Here is a 21,500-nt window from a genome sequence, read left to right as displayed (position 1 = left end):
TTCCATTTGAAATTTCTCGGATGTGAGGTCATGTGCTTTTTACTAATGATGAGATGCTTTCATGACTGATTGATGCTAATTAATTAAAATTATGGTGATGTGTCTCCATGAGAAAAAAGAGCGGGATGTTCACGGAAGGGTCGTACATAATAGGCGGCGAGTGAGGTAAAATTGATAGACAAGGTAAGTACTGAAAGGGAAAATCATCAAATGTTTGACTTACCCACTTTTCCATGACACACGTATTAACATATTTACTGTGATAAACTATATGATCCCTATCTATTCTAACAGCTGGGTACTTATAACTAATTTAGCTAAATTTTCTATATTCAGTCGTGTGGGTAGAAAGTGCTCTCGTGGTGTAAAAGTACCAAGAGTAGTCTTTTTGGATTTATATTGAAATTCCATGCATTTTGAAAGTTATTTAAGCGGGCATGGCATAGTTTGATTATGCCTCCGTATTTTTGGATTTTACAGAGTTTCTTCCATGTTTTTATGATTTATGACTTCTAAAAAATATGTAGCAAAGCATGCACAGGAAGAGAACAAATGACCACCTTCTAATATATACGACTCACATATCTGATATAAAACTTCGTATTCCGTATCATAAAACTCTCTATCTATTCCTCTTTTTTCCTTGTGGACTATGCACAAGCAATCTGCACCAGATTTGCAGATAGAGACGTGACCATGAATCTCAGAGAACTGCACCAGATTTCCTTCTTTTGTCCTTCTGAAATATGTATCTGCTTATGGTTTTCTCTGCCTTGTTGGTCTCTACTGAATGTTGGCGTCATCTCTGAGCCACTCGACTCACTCGTCAGGTTCTGTTTCTCTGAAAAACAATCAGAAGTTCAGATTTGAAAAGATTCAGAAATGGACAAAAGATATACTCGAGCCTCAAGACAACACCATCCACCTCTGCACTTCAGAAGGTTTTTCAAAGCAAGTTACAAAACTTACAATAGTACAAGAAATATCTATTGTTAGCTCCAATTGCCCAAACCTACCACACTCCAGGTGTATCCAGCAGCAGCACATGAAAAGAAAAGATGATGGATAATTTCAAACTCGGAACAAAAACGACAAGTGCTATCCCCATTCCCAGTTTCACTTGGCTATATTATCTTTGGTGGCTATCGCATTATGCCAAATCAACCATAACCAAATTTTAATTCTTTATTAAATATAATGTAGCTTAATTATGTACTATAGCTTAGTTGTAAACTAATTCTAGCAGCAGCCTAAAAGATGCTACAAAGTTCAACACAACAAACTAACCACAGTTCAACACAACAAACTAACGACAAAATTGAAAGTGTAACTTACATCACTCTGCATAAAAGAAAAACTGAAAATTAAGACAATCTTTCCATGTCACATGCATAAATTTAGCAGGAAGTAGCATACATATGAACAATTTAGCATTGATGTGATCAGTGCATAACTGCATATGAACAATTTTTACATCAATAGGATGAAGAGCATTAAAATATTTAATATCATAAACTAAGACATGCCGGCTAGGCATCTTCCCGTAATTAAGATATAAATTATAATTAGAGAAATTCTAAATAAACAAAATTCTATGTATGTACAAGACACAGACATCTTTAAAAAAAGATTAACTCCTGCAGTTGTTATAGATCCACTGTCATTTCAATGATTTCTTGTATCTCAACTCTTGCAGTTTTCATTTCATATGTTCTATAGAGGACTTCAAAACACCATAGAAAATCCAGACAAATAACCAAACTAAGGTCGATGTTAACCCTTAGGTATCACCAGTTAGGCAAAGCGACACACGCTCCCCTTACAGTTTGCTTATTTGATTAGCAACAAAAGTGCATATAGTGATTGTTTGTTCTATAACATGATATAGTTTCAAAATAAATACAGACTAACTACTGTTGTCAGAAAACAGAACAATTATGTGAAACCAAAAGACAAAAGTGTAATCAATAACTTCACCTTGATCTGTAAAGACAGATGCATGACACCGGACCATCACCTGTTAAAGAACCAAATTGCTTTAACAATTCAGAATTCAAATACTTAGTCTTGTCTTTATGAGGACAAGAACTCACCTCCCCCACACAATTCTAAGATGTCCTCTGTCCTCCATATGTATTTTGCATCGTCATTGTATTCTATCCAAGAACTGTCACTTTTTCTTATGAATGTAACATAATGGCCGTAGCTGGCAACCGAACTCTCATGAGTAACAACAGCAATTAAATCATAGGAGCCAGTAGATTTCCCTATATTTGAATCTGGTTCCTACAGTAGAGGGCAGAAATAAATAATTATAATAGAATATTCAGCATAAGTTGAAAACACATTCTACTCAACACTAGAATTTTAAATGTTGAATCATAAAATAAAAAAATGTGCCACCTTTTTCTTGGCCTGGATCTTGAGCTTCAATTTCTTTGAACAGAGTTTCATGACGTCCAGTTCAGTTGGAAATGGTACTTTCTGGCAGGAAATTTATTGCATAATTATTAGAAATTGTAGAGGAAAACACCTCTGATTCTAGTAAAACAACATGTGAATATGAAAAATCCAGAAGAATGTAACTTACTTTCAAATTTTTTACTGGTTGCCCTATTTCATTAGCTTCAGTTCGATCAAACTGGATGGTCAGGTATCTGAAAAAAGAATCTGCACATTATTTGTGAAAACATAATAACCTATCACTATGATGTCATGATAAAAGAGCCGTACACCATTTATGAACAAATAATAATAAATCATCAACAATATGTAACAACTCTAGCCGCAACAAGAAATATCATGAGTGAAATTATATGATTTCTTACCTTGGCAGCCTATTGATTTTCATATTCTATAGATTCATAACCTGTAGAAGAAATATAAAACAATAATCATATGCAAGGACATATATAGCATGTATGCACACATAAAAACCTTCACACTTGCCCTTTCAAGGCCTTGCTCCAGATTGTCTATGTAGACTACTGACAAATACAACCTGTAAGATGTTTCAGTCTGGGTCTGATCTGCATTTTGGTCCCTGAAAATAAATTTATCAGCGCCACATATACAACAATGCGAAGGTTATTTTATATTTTAGTATTGACAGCTAGAAATAAATATGTGTCTTTTTCTAATGATTTATAGCAACCTTTGAAAAATGTTACCATATATATACTAGAGAAGTGAATATAATTTGTATTTGAGAAGATCTCAGGCATTAAAAAAGGAAAAATAATGTACTGTAGTGCAGAAAAAGGAAATAGATATGCCAAGAATGAGCAAGAGAAAGGGATACCTGCTCACAAGTTGAATACCGAAAAGGTCTTCGATAGGATTGGAAGCAAAGCCACTGCATAAAAAGGAGGAAATCTGATATCAAGGAATAATTTTTGTATATTGTGCTACTTCCTCCGGTCGGAATTACTTGTCGAAATATTACATATATCTAGACGTTTTTTACACATAGATATATCCGTATTTAGGCAAATTTGAGAGAATTAATACTGGTCGGAGGGAGTACTATTATTTGAAGTGTGAGCTACTTACTTTTCTTTAGTACTAAAACCGGCGGAAAGTGTCTCGATTAAACGCTGACAACATTCCTCTATATCCTGCCAAGAAAAAGATTTTTCAAAATAGTATTCAACATAAAATTACTAAAATTAAAATAAAGGCTAGAAAATACCTGATGCCTATAAAGGCACCCTTGTTTTTCTTCAAAATCTCTATATTTCTCGCAAAGAACCTGATGAATTCATAGCAAATAATTGTTAATATTTGAACAAGGAACTGGGCAACTCATTAACCCGAAGAAGGGTTCCCTTCTTTTCAATGGAGGCTGACCTCAGGAAAACCAGGAGGAGGTCAAGTGAATATTGATTACTAAAAGCTCCACCATGAAGAAAAGTATCTTACGTTTCCGACACCAGAAGTGAAAATGAAAGCAGACAAATTCCAACCAGTTCGGTCCATATCCTAGCCGTAATGATGTTATCCATGGTAGGGGGTGGGGGGCCAAGATTTAGGGTTCTGTGGGGTTTTTTTTTAGTCAGCTATGTTGAAACAATGGCCATGGATATAGATCTGATGATTTGCAAAGGAAAACAGAGTGTTTCTGTTGGAAAAGGGGGACGGGCGAATTTGCATTGTTGGAGACGTCCGGAGGCTGGCTGGGTCGAACTGAATTATGATGGTCCATTTATACAAGAAACAGGCAAGCTAGTGGAGCGGTAAAGATGGAAGAGCAGGTTGTCTTCGGGATAACTCTGCAGATGAACTCGTTAGCCTGTATGTTCAGAATCTGAACATTGACATATGACTTACACATATGTGTCTAAGTGACTGAATTGTGTTAGACTTGATGATTGACATCTAAGGATCGTGGTCGGTTAGGACTGTCAAGAGTCTTGTTTAAACAGAGGTTTATCTCTGGAATTTCATAGCAGCACAAAAGGATATCTTACCCTCTAGCCCTGTTAAGCTAATCGCAAGCAGCACCACGGAAAAGAGCTTGGGAATTGGAGGGTAGATCCGATCATCGAAAATTTACATGGTTCTCTTTTCTGCTCGGAGTAAGTTTGTTCGATGTTCTAATGCAGAGGAAACAGAATGCATGGCTTGCTTGATGGGTGTGAAGGAAAGTAGAAATAACTGTTAACAGTCAGTCGATCGTGGAAGGGGACTGCATGCCCATGGTGGCAGGTATATCTACAGCACAAGACTTCAACCCAATTTGGAGAGTTGTTCTCCTGGAGGGCAAGAGTTGAACAATTTTCCCGAAGTGCGTGTGGTGACAAACTAAGAGAGAGCAAAGTAGGATAGCTCATGAGTTGGCAGCTTATGAGAGTTAGTGTCTCAAACAATGTTTAACACCTGCGTGTGCACGAGTCAGTTTTAAATTTTGTGCACTTTGATTGTAATAGCTTTGGGTCGGTTTAAATAAAGCACTCTTAAAAAAAGGCCTTACAAAATTACTACAGTTACTTCTTCACCACGTATTTGATGTCTATTGGTCTATGTTGACAAACTCATGATGTATAAAGGTCATAGCAAAATAAAGCGTGGAGGATTAACAGACTGAATCAAGAATGTGTAAGCAAAATGCATGAGATAAGTGGCACGCATGTTTCGTAAAATAGAAAAAATATAAGTGGCATGCACCATCCTCTAGTAAACATATAAATATGGGATTCCTTGACTACTGACCTTAATGAACCGCTCAGGACGGAAAGGTTTATCATTCTTATCAAGTCGATCCATCGCTCGATAAAGTGCATCGATAAGATTTCCATCAATAGTTTTGATCTTTGAACCTTCCACGTACCTAGAAAAAAGTAAAACATAGCAAACAGTTAGGCTACGTAAACTTCCGGTCGAATAATAAAATGTTAGCAATACAATGTGAGACTTTATTTTCAGTTACATATGGTGATAAAAAATAAAGTGGATGCAAAGGACAGTACTTTGTCAACGCTGTCTTCAGCTCTGGAACACAGTGGAAATACTGCAAAGCGCAGCTTGCAAAGCATGTATTCCCAAGGTTAAATATGGCGGCAGAGCCTCTATTTGTTCTCACTTTATGGTTTGGGAATCTTCGTGATTTGACTATTTCAGAGAGGCTTTCAGCTACACTCTGTACCATCTGCATTTCTTCGTTTTTCATATTTCTAGCGAAACCAATGCAGTTCTTTGACTCTGAATTATCAGGTCCTACTGTTGAATTCTCTGGCACTTCATCAGTTTGGATTCTGGTTTCCCCATTGCGCCTCTCATGATGTACATTTTGATTCTTGAGGTCAAAACACAAGAAGTCTTCAATCAGAAAGACCGAATCTTCGTGATTTAGGGCATCCTTCAGCAGCTCATGTATATCGCCATCTATAGGCCCCTCTTCTCCAAGCTGAACAGGTAAGTCCCGCAGGAGGAACTTTCCATGTGTAGGTTGTTCTCTGTAGAGCAACCTTAGGTCCTCTAATATGTTTAATTCCTCCTTCAGGTTTTCATCATAAGCCATGTCACTAAAGCCCTCTGGCTTGTCAGAAGCTGCTGTTTTTCCACGTTTCTTTGCTGCCCACCTGTCTGGCGTAGTGTCCTCCGTCTTGCTCAAGGCATTGTTAGTACGACCTGACCAATTTCTTGCATCTGCAACAAGAGTATCGCCCACATATATTCCATCAAAGAATCCATGATCTGCCGTCCGGAAGAGCTTGTCAGATCTACCTGCCTCTGGCAGATGTAAAATGAATATTTCGCCCGCTTTGATCACGTCCTCACTGGAAGGAACAGGGCTGATTCCCTGGACATTTTTGTATATGATATTGAAGCTGTTGATCACACTGAGGTAACCAAATCAAAGAAAAGGGGCATAAACATAGCATCCTGACCATGGAAGCAGATCAGCGCCCTCAATGAAGACTGAGGGATTCTTGTGACGGGCGTCAGCTAATGTTGCATTTTCTTGAATCTTCTTCCGCTTTCCTGTGCTTTTCGTGATGTAGCCATTGAGGTAAGCTGTTGGCCCGTCGATCACAGCTACCATCCATTTACCATGGTAATGTATATATACCAGGAAATGTCCTCCCTCAGGTATTTTGCAGCTTCTCCTTCCATCATTCCCAAAACGGTACCGGTCAGAAGAATTATTGTAGCACCATGCTCTAAATTGAAGAATAGTGTAACGTCAGCTTTGCTGTGCTCTTGTTGGAGGCTCATTCAAGTCCCACACAGAAAAGTTCTGCACGTGACAGCAGAGAGTTAGCACTAAAGAATCTTGAATAAAATTTAATATAGAGACTCACAATATAAACTTTCTAAGTTTAAGGATCCTTATGCAAGTCCAAGGCACCAATTTAGAACGTAACATTGTCTAAATATATCATGTTTTAGTTGGGTTATTGTGATTGATCAATTATCACTAGCCAATTCCCAAACGGTAGTTGGGCACATGACAGCACGGTTATCCATAAAGGAATCTCGAGTAAAGCTTAAAATAGAGAATCGACAATATAAGCATTCAACTTTAAGTATCCTTGGTACATGCAAATTGGAATGCAACATTCCTTAGAGATATACAATTTGTATTGATCAATGATCAACTAACACCGGTGGGGAGTAATCCCCCCCCCCCACCCCCCCACCCCCCCGCGTCAAAAGAAAAAATTATCTTAAAGAAAGTAGACCATACACAATTATTAGGGATTGACAGGTAAGTTGACCAAAAATAGCGTTAATTGAACAATCTCTGTATCAGAGTGCACCATAATTAGTTCTAAATCACACCAATACAACATGAATACCGAGAAGGGCAGTGAAATGGGTATATTTGTATTAATGATCCCAAAATAATGCCCTTCTCGGGATCGTTAGTACAAATATACCTAGACGACAAAGTGCCCTTCTTGGGAACATTAATACAAATATACCTAGAACATTAATACGTTGACATGTCTGAAACAAATCAATCAAGATCACATACCTAGACAGCAGAGCTAACACTTAAAACCTTGAATAAACTTTAAAATAGAGATACAACAATATAAACTTCCTAAGACTAAGGATCCTTACGCAAGTCCAAGACAGCAATTTTGAACGCAACACTTTCTAAATATAGTATGTTTTAGCCACTTCCCAAACAGTAGTTGTGCATATGACAGCATGGTAATCCATAAGAGAATCTCGAGTAAAGTTTAAAATTAATAGAGAATCCACAATATAAGCATTTTAAGGATCCTTACTACATCAAGTCATCCCAAAACATCGCCCTTCTCAGGATCATTAGTACAAATACACCTAGACGTACGAAGGGGCCTGCTTGTGATTCGTATGTCCGATACAAATCAATTAAGATCACATATCCAAACTGCGGGAAACACCAATAGAAGTGGAGAGTTGTGGTGGTGGCTCACCCTAGTTTTCCCTGGCAGAGGAGGCGGCCGAGTGAACTTGATACACTGACTGCAGCCGGCAACAGCATTCGCGACAGCACCTTCACCCTCCACACCCACGGTACCCGTTCCATCTGCCTCATCGCTACCTCTCGTCATATCGAGGCTACTTCGTCTCTACGTTGAGCCGCGGCGGCGCGCAATGTGGGTAGAGTTGGCGTGCCTTGGGGGTGGGTTCTCGTCGCCGACTGGCCGACCATAGCACCGGCGGAGAAGACTAGGGCGAAGAAGCCGGGATGGTAGCATGAATGGGGGTGGAGGTCGAAGTCGAGGTCAAGGACGAGACGCGAGGGGAATTGGGGGACGCAAGGTTGGAGGGCTTGAGCGGGCGGAGCGGGGTTGGCGGAGTAGTGTCGCCGGCGAGCTGCAGAGGGTGACTAAAGTTCGGACTCGGGCTAGCACGGTCGAACCGTCGGAGCGTCTCTGACGAGCGGGTCGAAGCTTGCTGAGATGGGCCGAGGATGCTGAGCGGGCCCAGAAGCGAAAGCAGAACCAAATCAAGGCTTGCGTTCCATACAAAGTTTTTTTAATTTGTTCAGCCACCTTGTGGTGAAGCAACTGACCCTATGAACTTGGCAAAACATGGACTTGCAGCAGCAAAGGCGGAGGCGACTATGAAGTAGCCATGGTGGCGTTCGTAAATAAAATAAAAAAACTAGTTGACAGAAACCACTCCATGAAGCCTGCACTGTCGAAAGCATCTTAATGAAGTCAAATCTCAATCTTTCTCATTCGCATATACTTGCTCCATTCACAAATAGGTGTGTTTACAAGTTTTATTCTAAGTCAAACATTTTTAGATTTGATCATTTTGTTAAAAAGAATAAACACATATGACATCAGATAGGTATATCATGAAAAGAATAACCCATATTAATGATTTCTTACTATCCGTGGAATTTACCTGCACTAGCTCTCACAAGCAATGGATATTGATAAATATATATGGCCCATGCCAAGATAACACTAGGAATGATTTCATGGAGTGGCTAAACCAAATTGATTCGCCAGATGATGTAAATTGGTTGATCACAGGAGATTTTAACTACTTAAGATCACCAGAGGACAGGAACAAACCGAGGGGTAACATCCCAGATATGCTTAAATTTAATGAGGCCATTAGTCACCTTGGATGGATTGAACTTCCACTTAAGGGTACAAAATACACCTGGAGCAACACGCAAGACTCCCCTCTGCTAGGAAAACTTGATTGGTGTTTCACCTCACTTAGTTGGACCATTAATTTTCCTGGTACTGAAGCCCATCCACCGGCTAAATCTACTTCTGATCATGTGCCATACACTATCAATATTGGTTCGGCATTCCCAAATCTCAGATCTTCAGATTTGAAAACCATTGGATGAACGGACAAAGATTTCAACAAATGGTACGTGGCTGATATTTGGCAAGAGAAAACTGATTTCATGGCAAGCATTTAGAGACAGATTGGGCAGATCAGAAGGACAAAACCTCACTTTTCCTCTTCAAGAGCTCTTCCAGCAGGCTCAGGATCTCTCTATTTTAGAGATTCCATTCACAAAGGAAGAGATTGATCTCGTCATCAAGAGCCCTCCCTCCAACAAATCACCAGACCCTGATGGGTTCAACACAGATTTCATCAAGAAATGCTGGCCCATCATCAAGGATGACTTTTATGAACTCTATCAACAATTCTATGAAGGAAAATTCACTCTGTCCTGCATAATGATGTGGTTGGTGACTTGGTGATCGAGGGCACAGATCCAGCTAAATGTCGTGGATAAACAATGTCGATGGCTACGATCTAAATGGACAGTGATATAGGCTTCTTCGTCTTTAAGTTTTATCCGCAGATAGCTAGATTGGACATTTGCAGAGTATTGGGGTGGTCATAATTTTTTCTTAAACGCAGGTAAAAGTACTCGATTTCATTAATCTTAGAGTAAAATTTCACAAAACTACATATTTTGTGTCTTTCTTCCCATGGAACCACAAACACTAACGGTCTCAAGGAACCCCACTTTTGGGACAGAACTTCTCAAAAAATGCTAAATACCAAGTTTAAGTTGTTTAACAGTGTCTCTTACATTCCGGGCCCACTGTAAGACGCCACGCATGCGTGCGGTCACAGATTCACTTGCCATGCTAGATTTTTGCCCGACCCAGCCCGTTAAGGGAACGACAGACCCACCCCAGTCGATCTTTACTGCCCAAGCCCAAAATCTCCCTCCATGCCCACAAAAATCCCCAAAACCTCTCCTCGGAGATGTCCTCACGGTCAAGGTCGGCGTCGAGCCGTAGTGACCTTAGCCATGCCGGCGGCATGTCGATTTACATCCTGGTGGCGAGGACCAGCGGATTCGAGCCGGCAGCGGAATGCCCCATGAGCCGCTGCCGGAGGGACGAGGAGGAGGAGTAGGACGACGACCCGCTCACCTCACTCTCCCTCTCCATCCCCGGCAGTGTCGGGCTGTCGGCACGACCCACGACGAGGGACCCTCCCGCCAAGGCCAGGCTGTGGTTTCGTGGTGGGCACGTCCGGCGAAGTCACACCCCATGATGGAGTCACAGCAGGAGGCGCGCTGCTCGAGCCACTCCGGCGGATGCAGCAGTTGGAGTTCACGGTGCAGGGGAGATTTGGGGAATCATAGTTGTTGTTTGAGCTGCTCTGTCAATCGATTTCTTCTCCGTATATCGGAAGTTTCTAGGGAGAAAAAAAGGGAATCGGGGAAAGGAGATAACAGGCTTTAACGGGCCGAGTCAGCTAAAAATCCAGCGTGGCAAGTGATTCGGTCCCGAATGCACACGTGGCACCTAACTGGTGGGTCTCACATGTCAGAAAGCTTGTCAAATAGCTTAAACTGGCGGATTAGTGTTTTATGAGAAGTTTTTTCCGAAAAGCGGTGGTTCCTTTGAGACTGTTAACGTTAAATGTGGTTCTATGATAAGGAAGACAAAAAAAAGTATGGTTTTGTGAAATTTACTCTTAATCTTAGAAAAATGTCATTTTAGAAAAGGATTACTAATCAGTAATGGTTGCATATCTTACTGTTCATCATTGGTCAGATATTCGTGAAATGCGTATATACAAGACGCCATCAGAAACAACAAAAAGTTTGGTAGTATCAGGCATTCCGGCGTTGATTTCTGTAGATAAGATCAGAAGAGAAGTGTTAAATCGGCCAATTTTGTACGAGCGCACGTCGTCTGTCCATCCGGATTACATGCACGAGCTAGTGTTCCCCTGCCAGCATCGACCGGATAGATTAGCATATGCGCGCGTCCGTGTCAAGCGTAACCACCACGCGAATATAATTAAAATTGTTCGACGCGGCGCGCATGCAACACGACCCCGCATGCAGGCGGTGATCACTCATCAGTGCGGAACGCCACGTCCGCGGTTGGTGCATGGAGGACTACTAGACTCCATCGTTCATACTTCAGAGACTCTCCAAGATTAAAAGCTGCGTTGGCGACCTTGCATGATTGCAGCGCGCCGGGGATCGTACATACACGGAGGCAGAGGCCATGACATGCCATGCCATCCACGTGTTTTTGGGCACAGGCTACAATAATCTGAGTTCCCGAAAAGTACGAAGGACCAAAGCCTAGCAAGCTAGAGAAAATTTGTTTTCGGCGTAGGCTACAAAAGCGCATTTCGTCTGTCAGAAAGTTGCAATTGCAAAGTTGTCGCTTTATTCGTCATTCCTCGGCGATTTCAGTGTCCATATCAAACATGAGCCCATTGGATAGAAGTAAACAAGAGTGCGCTGTGCGCATTTCATTTCTACCCCTAGTTTCCCATTGGATAGAAGTAAACAAGAGTGAGCTGTGCGCATTTCATTTCTACCCCTAGTTTCATGTTATGGAAGCGGTAAACATCATTTCAGCATGTCATATTTTTTTTCTAAAATACATCCACGCAGGTGTATCATCATATTTTAGCATGTCATTTAACATGAGCATTGCATTGGCGTTTCTTGGCAAAATATATATAGTGATCAAGACAGGGAAATCATTTTTTTAATCTTCCTCCTTTTCGAAGAAAAAAAAAATCATGTTTTTTAATACAAATAAGTCGCGTCAAAAAGCGACAACCGCAAGTAGGCCATGATGTGATTCTCAATTTGCAAGGACTAAGGATGTACTCCCTCCGTTTCATAATTCTTGTCAAATATTACATGTATCTAGACACTTTTTGGGAATAAATACATTCTTTTTTTTTGGTCAAATTTGAGACAAAAATTATGAAACAGAGGAGTATTTGATTATTACAGCCATGAGGGATGAGAACATCTGGGTAATTATCTTCTTGTGTATCAGTTAAGTGTGTCATCCATCACATGGGTGGCAGCCCCCTATAAATTAAACATGTATACTACTCCCTCTCTCCCATATTAAGTGCCAAAATATTACATCTAAACGTATTTTGGTATATAGACACGTCCATTTTTAGACAAATTAATTACCTTAGATCTCATAGTATAGGTCACCCGGGAGGCGGGGACATGTCCTCCTTTTCGAATATTTTTTAAAATACAGGTATAATCCAATCATGTCCTCCTTTTCGAATATTTTTTTAAAATACAAGTATAATCCAATCGATCGATCCAAACATACATAAGTGATCCAATGAACAAGAAAATAAGTTGGAATCTTACACCCTGTAATCACTCATCTTACTATGGTACTCCCTTGATTGCGCAACTACTCTATTGTTCCACAAGATAGTTATCATGCATCTGTTTCGAATTTCGTCATTTTTGTTCCTGCTCCATTTGCACTGTGTGCTGTTGCAGCACATTGCCCTGACCTCTCTATATACATCGATGTACTCCTCTCAGCTGTGGTGTAAAACAGGCATGCATTGCATGGTTGAGGCGTATAAATAACTAAATAGTCTTATGGAAAATATTTCTCAATTCAATAAAAATTATGTATATGCACTACTCGGAAGATGCCATCAACTACTAATACGGCAGACCGATTTGGTTGGTCGCACATTGACTGCTGCTGACGATGTGGCCGCGCACGCGGGCCCGTATGTCACCCCGGATTTCACGGTAGGACAGAATTGCAGGCATGCATTTGGTGTACGTGTCCCCGCCAGATCAGTTTTCGGTCGATCCAACGGCCACTGTCGATCAGAAGCGATCTTCACCTACACATGACGTGGCCACTGCGGGAGCGCAGAGTTTTAAGTATTTTAAATATTTCTGACACCCCGCGCCGCGAGCGCATGCAGCACGAGTCGGCCCCGGTCGTGCGGCCGGGAGCACGTCTGGTCGCCGTCGCGGACTCGCGGTAGGTGGCTGCACGAGCGCACACGTTCGCGGCGCGACGCGCAGGCTAGGGCTGTCGCCGTGGCACACGGATCGGCGCGTGTGAGCTGCAGAAGAGTGCTCTTTTTCCTTGACAATTCCGTCCGACAAATCGCTAACACTCAAGGTACAAAACACAAGTGTGCAGGTGAAATATATTTCTCGGTCTTGTGTTCTACCGCGCGCCCTGTACTGTCCGTCGATCCCTAGCACGCTATATCACAGGTAGCTGAGATGAGATCTTGTCCTGATTGCCTTAAAAATCAGGCCCATGCACGCGCTCCATCGATCACCATCCCTGCTACGTGTACACAGTACAATCATGATCTTATCTTGATCTCTCTGCCCTACTAATAAAATCTATTGTCACGTGTAGACCCAGAATCAGAAGTAACAAAGGTGGTAACATAAGTGCCAACTAAGTAAATTTGGTGACGTGGCATGTTATTAATGAGGAGAGAGCAGTAACATGTTTTTGTTACTACTCTAAGTTACCCTGCACTGTGACCAGCTTCCGTCCATCTATAAATAGGCTGGTTATGCGCCCCGAGCTCTCACACACCACACTGCCACTACTAGCAGAGTTCCCTTTTGGTAGAAGCACCATTTAACGTAAACGAAGATGTTTGGGGGTGGTCTGAATATCATCGGCGACCTGACCGGGGGGCTGAAGAATGCCCAGCTCAAAGGGTCTGTCGTCCTGATGCGCAAGAACGTGCTAGACTTCAATGACTTCGGCGCCACCGTCGTCGACGGCATCACCGAGTTCCTCGGCCGCGGCGTCACCTGTCAGCTCATCAGCTCCACCTTCGTCGACTCCAGTGAGAGCCATCCCACGCCTGGCGGCCTTCTCTTTTTCCCGGGCTTGAACTCTGACTTATATGTACTGACGCATATGCACGTATAATAATATAACGTGTGCAGACAACGGGAACCGGGGGAAGGTGGGAGCGGAGGCGAGCCTGGAGCAGTGGATCACGAGCCTGCCGTCCATCACGACAGGGGAGTCCAAGTTCGGGGTCACCTTCGACTGGGCCGTGGAGAAGCTGGGCGTTCCCGGTGCCATCATCGTCAAGAACAACCACGCCTCCGAGTTCTTCCTCAAGGCCATCACCCTCGACAACGTCCCCGGCCGCGGCACCGTCGTCTTCGTCGCCAACTCATGGGTCTACCCGCAGGGCATGTACCGCTACAACCGTGTCTTCTTCTCCAACGACGTGAGTTTTTTTTTAATTCCATCGATCCGCCACGTACCCTTTAATTTAATAACAAAAATAAAAATGAAGGAGGAACGGCATTTCGCTTGCTTTGGTCACTCATTTTGATGGAATGCAATGATGCGTGTGCGCGCAGACGTACCTGCCCAGCCAGATGCCGGCGGCTCTGAAGCCGTACCGCGAGGACGAGCTCCGGAACCTGAGGGGCGACGACCAGCAGGGGCCCTATGAGGCGCACGACCGCGTCTACCGCTACGATGTCTACAACGACCTTGGCGACAACCGCGACATCCTGGGGGGCTCCAAGGAATTCCCTTACCCACGCCGCTGCCGCACCGGCCGCAAGCCCTCTGATGCCAGTGCGTGCCCCGTTAATTTCCACTTTCTCCTGAGTGGAACAATTAGTACTACCTGAACGATATAGCTGACGATGGACTTGTTGCAAGCAGAGCCAGACCACGAGAGCCGGCTGCTGCCGCTGGTGCAGAACATCTACGTGCCGCGGGACGAGCTGTTCGGGCATCTCAAGATGTCGGATTTCCTGGGGTACACACTCAAGGCGTTGGTGGACGGCATCGTGCCCGCGATCCGCACGTACGTGGACCTGTCCCCCGGCGAGTTCGACTCCTTCAAGGACATCGTCAAGCTCTACGAGGGCGGCCTCAAGCTTCCCAACATCCCGGCACTGGAGGAGATGCGCAAGCGCTTCCCGCTCCAGCTCGTCAAGGACCTCATCCCCATCGGCGGTGACTACATCCTCAAGCTCCCAAAGCCACAAATCATCAAGGGTACGTAATTAGCATAACCGACTGATTATTATGGCCATCTCTGCTCCGCACTAAATAATTCACACCTGTTTATTTGTACGTGTTCTGTTGCTCCAACTTATTTTTGTGTCTGCTCTGACATGTTAACTGTTGACGCGCAGAGACCGAGAAAGCATGGATGACTGATGACGAGTTCGCGAGGGAGATGCTCGCCGGCGTGAACCCGATGATGATCAAACGTCTGACGGTGAGTGAACGGTTCGACCACTGTTGTGTACATGAATGAAAATTGGCTAATCAAGATTACTCGCTGACAAGAGAACTAATTGTAAGATTAATCCATTGCACACCAGGAGTTCCCTCCGAAGAGTACTCTTGACCCCAGCAAGTACGGCGACCACACCAGCACTATCACCGAGGCGCACATCGGTAACAGCCTCGAGGGCCTCACCGTGCAACAGGCACTCGACGGCAACAGGTTGTACATCGTTGACCAACACGACAACCTGATGCCGTTCCTGGTCAACATCAACAACCTCGACGGCAGCTACATCTATGCGACCAGGACCCTGCTCTTCCTGCGAGGCGACGGCACGCTCGCGCCCGTGGCCATCGAGCTAAGCTCGCCCCTGCTCCAGGGCGGCCTGACCACGCCGGACAGCACCGTGTACACGCCGGCTTCGACCGGCGTGGAGGGGTGGGTGTGGCAGCTTGCCAAGGCCTACGTGGCCGTGAATGACTACGGGTGGCACCAGCTGATTAGCCACTGGCTCAACACCCACGCCGTCATGGAGCCCTTCGTCATCGCCACAAGCCGACAGCTGAGCGTCACCCACCCGGTGCACAAGCTCCTGCACCCGCACTACCGCGACACGATGAACATCAACGCCCGGGCACGGGAGCTGCTCATCAACGCAGGCGGGATCATCGAGATGACCGTCTTCCCGCGCAAGTACGCGATGGGGATGTCGTCTGTCGCCTACAGTAACTGGAACTTCACCCAGCAGGCGCTCCCCGAGGATCTGATCAAGAGGGGCATGGCGGTGCCGGACGCGTCAAGCCCGCACAAGGTGCGGCTGCTGCTCGAGGACTACCCGTATGCGGCGGACGGGCTGGCCGTGTGGACCGCTATTGAGCAGTGGGCAGCGGAGTACCTGGCCATCTACTACCCCAGCGATGCCGTGCTCCAGGGCGACGTGGAGCTGCAGGCATGGTGGAAGGAGGTGCGTGAGGTGGGCCATGGCGACCTCAAGGACGCGCCGTGGTGGCCCAAGATGCAGACAGTGGGGGAGCTGGTTAAGGCCAGTGCCACCATTATCTGGACCGGGTCGGCCCTGCACGCCGCCGTCAACTTCGGGCAGTATCCCTACGCTGGCTACCACCCAAACAAGCCCTCAGCGAGCCGGAAGCCGATGCCGAAGCCAGGCAGCGAGGAGTACGCGCTGCTGGAGCGCGAGCCAGAGAAGGTGTTCATCCGCACAATCACCAACCAGCTGCAGGCCATTATCGGCATTTCGCTGCTGGAGATCCTTTCCAAGCACTCCTCTGATGAGATCTACCTCGGTCAGCGTGACACGCCGGAATGGACGTCTGATGCAAAAGCGTTGGAGGCATTCAAGCGGTTCGGCGCGAGGCTGGAGAGCATCGAGACGCAGGTGGTGGCCATGAACGCGAACCCCAAGCTCAAGAACCGCGTCGGCCCAGCCAAGTTTCCATACACACTGTTGTACCCCAACACCTCAGACCTCAAGGGCGACGCCGCCGGGCTCACAGCCAGAGGCATCCCCAACAGCATCTCCATCTGAGAAGGTTATTGGTAACTGCATGCACTATGTACCCATCGACCTATAGAGTGCCAGTGCACGCGCTTGGAGTGTTGAACCAACTAGTAAGTTATGAAATAACGTATTCACAATGGTGTGCCCTGTTGGATCATAATAGGAAGGGAGGGTCGTGCGAGAAGCAATTACTACTACATAAAGCTGAATGTACCACTATGTAAAATTCCCTTCATTCCCCAATAATTAATAAAGCGAATGTTGTGGTTTCACCCTCTCTCAACATGGATCTTTAGTTTTGGGCATTGGTAATCCTCTGTTTGATTCAAGTTCAAATTCATCAAATTTATCTATTCAAAAGCACCATATGGCATATAAAAGGCTAAAAATGCAATTAAAAAACCGGCAATTAATCCGGCGGACCCTTGTTTTGTAATTGTATCCAGACATGATGCCTACATTATTCTTATATTTAAGTGAACCACACTCAATCTATTTTTCATAGTTCTCTTAAGACATTAGGACTTGACTATTTGGCAACCGTTATGTAACTAACGTAGGTACCGAACGATCCATGGGCGAGCCGAAGCGAGCGAAGCACGCGAGCGCGAGGCGGGATGGGTACACGTTGTGAACAGGCTGTCGACCGAGCACCATACCAGTCCGGTGATCATTGCATGCAGAGTTAAATAACTTTGTCCTCTCCGTTGCTACCCGTGCATGCATGCATGCATGTAAACCAAAATTGATGATGTCAGCAAAGATTCTTTTTTGCTTGAAACTTTGAAATGTTTTAACTTTTAAATCCACACCTGATTTATGATCCGTTTTCATTGTTGAAATCATCACGACGAGGGCTACAAAACTAGATCTCAGTTGGGTATGTATCGATAACTTTTTTTACCAGTTTAGAAGTTACCAACCAATAATATTTGAGTTATCAGATCGTTCACTAATAGTTACGGGCTATATAACTAGATTATGTCGTTGTTATGGTGATACATGTACCCTGAAAATCCATGTAACTATATTAGTCCTATTATGGTAACCGTTGCCAGAAAGCTAGGTAATAATACTAGTGCTATGACGACAAGTGGCAATTGTACCCCGACTAGATCAATAACTCCATGAGCACAACAAACCACATTGCATAAGGTTACCAACTCCATACAGTACAGAAAAGTTGCATTCGAAAAGAGGGGACGGATTTAGCACCCCCACAGGGTAGAAATTCGGCCCCTACATGGTACAAAAGCTACCGACACATAGTGCATGAACTTACCCACACAATGTGTATAGTCACCAACTTGTATGGCATGAAGTTACCGACACGTGGGGCATGAAGTTTCCGATGCAAGCCCACACAATGCACAAATGTTGCATTCCATGGGCGGGGACAGATTTACCACGCCCACACGGTACAAAACTACATGGCACAAAAGCTACCAACATAGAATACATGAAGTTATCAACACATGGTGCATACAGTTACCAACCAACTATGGACAAAATTACCAGCCCGTAGCGCATAAAGTTACCGACCCACGGTTCATAAAGTTACCGAACCACATACACACGACACAAAAGTTGCATTCATGTAGAGATGGCGAGAATTACCACCACAAAAGAGTACAAACCTATATGGCCACAAAAACTACCAACAAACAATGCATGAACTTGCCAACACGAGGCATATAGTTACCAACCCATGAGTGCACGAAAGTTGCATTCAATGAGGAGGGAAGAAAATTACCACCCTACAAGAAACAAACCTAGCTACATGGTGCATAAGCTATCAACATACAACACATAGACTTACCGGCACACGGTGCCTATTGTCACCAACCCACACAGTGCACAAAAGTTGCATCCAATGAGAGTGGATAGAACTACCACCCCTACAAGTACAAACCTACATGGCACAAAAGTTGTCATACAATGCATGAAGTTACCAGACCACTGTACACGAAGTTACCAACAACGCTGCATGAACTTACCAACCCACGTACATCAATGTCGGGTTGTAACTATAACCTGAATTGTTGGAGAACTAAATTGTTGCCAGGGTGATAAGTATAGCCTCAGCAGCTCTGTAACTACATGTATGTTATTAGGTTGATGACTATAGCCCGAATGTCAGATACTACATCGGTATCAAAGTGATAAGTATATCCTCAATAGTTGGGTAACTACATCTATGTTGTGTTGATAATTAACTATAGCCTAAAATGTTGGATAACTACATCTATGTTGGGTTTATTTAGCCTGAACATGTGATAAAGAGTTGGGTAACTACTTATATGTTGGGTTGATAAATATAGCCAGAACTGTTGATTAATTTAGTGTCAGGAAGATCACAGTAACCTACACAATTGGATGTGTACGCCAATGCCAGGTGATGACTACATCAATGGTGAGTGATAACTACAGCCCAAACATGTGAGTAACTAAATTGGTGGTAAGATGATCATTGTAACCTAAAAGATATGGGTAACTAAATTGGTGGCAGGATGATCACTCTAACCTGAACTAACTAAGTTGGTGACATGATGATCATTGTAACATTAACATGTGGGTAACTATATTGGTGCCAGGACGATTACCTACAAGCATTCAGAGACCACAACTGTATGAATTACCATTACAAAACATTATCTAACTTTCAGAACCACATGCTGCATGGTGTGGTGGCCTGAAAACGCGGTTTCGGCATCATCGACTCACCCATTCCGAGCTCCTGTCTTCGGTGGCGGTGGCGGCTGGTGCTTCCTGCCACGGCTCCTGCTATCTCCTGCACCGCCACACATCGGCGGCCACTCCCTCCTCGCCCATGTCACGCACCACTCCGCCAGCACCAACATCCTCCCGGCCCGTCGCTGCCGCCAATGTCGGGCTCATCCTCAGCCTCAGGTACATGGCCACCACTGCATATGCCCCCTCTGTACTATGTACTTCTGCAACACCTGCACCACATCAAGGTAAGAATCCACACCATCGTATCATACCTCACCCATTTGGTGGTGGCATAGGGGTTGAGGTTGTTGTGGCGCTCGGAGGGGGGGGTGACAAGCTCAATGAGGAGGACGCTGAAGGAGTAGACGTCGGTCTGTCTGTGGGTCAGGTTGTACTCAGGTGCTCATCCGGGTCCACGTACCCGACCGCATTGGCCCGATCCGAGCCCTTGCCGTTGCCGGTCACCACCACGAGCCCGCAAAATCCTCCCTGATCTCAAGGTGGATGGCGGCTGGGAGGCCGACGTCGCTGGATAGAGTTGCCCTACCCCTTTGCCGTCGTGTGTAGAGGAGCTGCGAGCGGGTGCCGTGTGGAGGCTGCGCATGTGCCACCGTGTATGGCAGATGGCACGGAGGTGCGGCAGTGGCAGACGAGGAGGAGAGAAGGTGGCCATGGTGGTGAGGAGGTGAGGCGCGAGGAGGAAAAGGAGAAGGAAATGAGGAGGGGATCAGAGATTTGGGGATGAGGAGCAGTCTCCGTGCGTCCTCGAGCAGAGGAAGACGAAGCGACAAAGGGAAGAGCGCACGGGTGGGCTGCGCGCTGCTAACAAGGCCTTGGAGTGGGAGAAACAGAACGTTCCGTAGCAAAACAATTACATAACGTTTTCCAAATAGATAAATTGTTATCTCAATACTGTAGAAAAAGTTCTTTACCTTGCAACCAGTAAGGTTTCAGGGTTGTGCCTAGCTAACATCAATCTAAACAACAAAAATCATGAGAAAAAAGACACATTCAGAGAACGGAACAAAAAAATTTAACAAATCAAAGAGGCGCCATTTAAGGACGCGCAAGGCACACGTAACATTTTACTCCTTCTGATTCATAATAAGTGTTTCAGATTTTATACAAAGTTGTATTAGATTTGAGACACTTATTATGAATCGTGAGAGTGCTTAGTAACTAATTAACCGACGCAATCAAACGTACGGAGTAGCACTACTTTGGACTATACTACTCCCTCCGATCCATATTAATTATCTCAAATTTGCTCAAATATAGATGTATTTATTTCTAAAAAGCGTCTAGATACATGTAATATTTTGACGATTAATATGGATAGGAGGAAATACCAGGTTTCTTGCGAAAGGCAATCGTGCACACAAGTCCAAGTTCAGCTAGCTAATTAATGTGGTCCATCTAGTTATTTTATCCTCGAACTTAATGCATGTATCAGCAAGGCTTCCTTTTTTTCGGGGAATGTATCAGCAAGACTTATTCGGTATCCCGAGCTTGATCCGCATATTTCGTACAGCGAGTGCTAGTTCAATCGCAGACAGGTTAATTTGTAGTTCAGCTGCAAGATATTTTGAAAAACAGAGGCATGACAACAGGCGTGATTTACAAACGGAGTACTCCCTCCGTCCAATAAAATATGTCTTAAATTTATCAAAATTTGAATGTATCTAAACATGACTTAGTGTATAGATGCATTTAAATTTAGTCAAAGTTGAAACGTTGTTTATGCGTCTGATGCCAG

At 44.3% G+C, this 21,500-nt stretch overlaps 1 protein-coding gene across 1 annotated transcript; it reads left to right on the top strand.

Annotated features, from left to right (window-relative positions):
• The first annotated feature begins 13,794 nt into the window (after positions 1 to 13,794).
• Positions 13,795 to 17,283, top strand: LOC100833634 (linoleate 9S-lipoxygenase 2). The gene is made up of 6 exons (XM_003559896.3): positions 13,795 to 14,070; positions 14,174 to 14,466; positions 14,603 to 14,825; positions 14,916 to 15,254; positions 15,395 to 15,480; positions 15,587 to 17,283. The coding sequence occupies exons 1-6, from the start codon at positions 13,872 to 13,874 to the stop codon at positions 17,036 to 17,038; spliced, it is 2,592 nt and encodes an 863-aa protein (XP_003559944.1). The 5' UTR covers positions 13,795 to 13,871; the 3' UTR covers positions 17,039 to 17,283.
• The last annotated feature ends 4,217 nt before the right edge of the window (positions 17,284 to 21,500 follow it).

This window comes from Brachypodium distachyon, chromosome 1 (assembly GCF_000005505.3).
Source record: "Brachypodium distachyon strain Bd21 chromosome 1, Brachypodium_distachyon_v3.0, whole genome shotgun sequence".
NCBI classification, from domain to species: Eukaryota; Viridiplantae; Streptophyta; class Magnoliopsida; order Poales; family Poaceae; genus Brachypodium; species Brachypodium distachyon.
The sequence above is the reverse complement of the archived record's forward strand: the minus strand, read 5'-3'. Positions and strand labels throughout refer to the sequence as shown.

Excerpts from the sequence above, each read along its gene's own strand:
- LOC100833634 (XM_003559896.3), top strand. The coding sequence starts at position 13,872 with ATGTTTGGGGGTGGTCTGAATATCATCGGCGACCTGACCGGGGGGCTG. Across the intron at positions 14,467-14,602 it reads GTGTCTTCTTCTCCAACGAC|ACGTACCTGCCCAGCCAGAT; the intron begins GTGAGTTTTTTT and ends GTGTGCGCGCAG. Across the intron at positions 15,255-15,394 it reads AAAGCCACAAATCATCAAGG|AGACCGAGAAAGCATGGATG; the intron begins GTACGTAATTAG and ends GTTGACGCGCAG.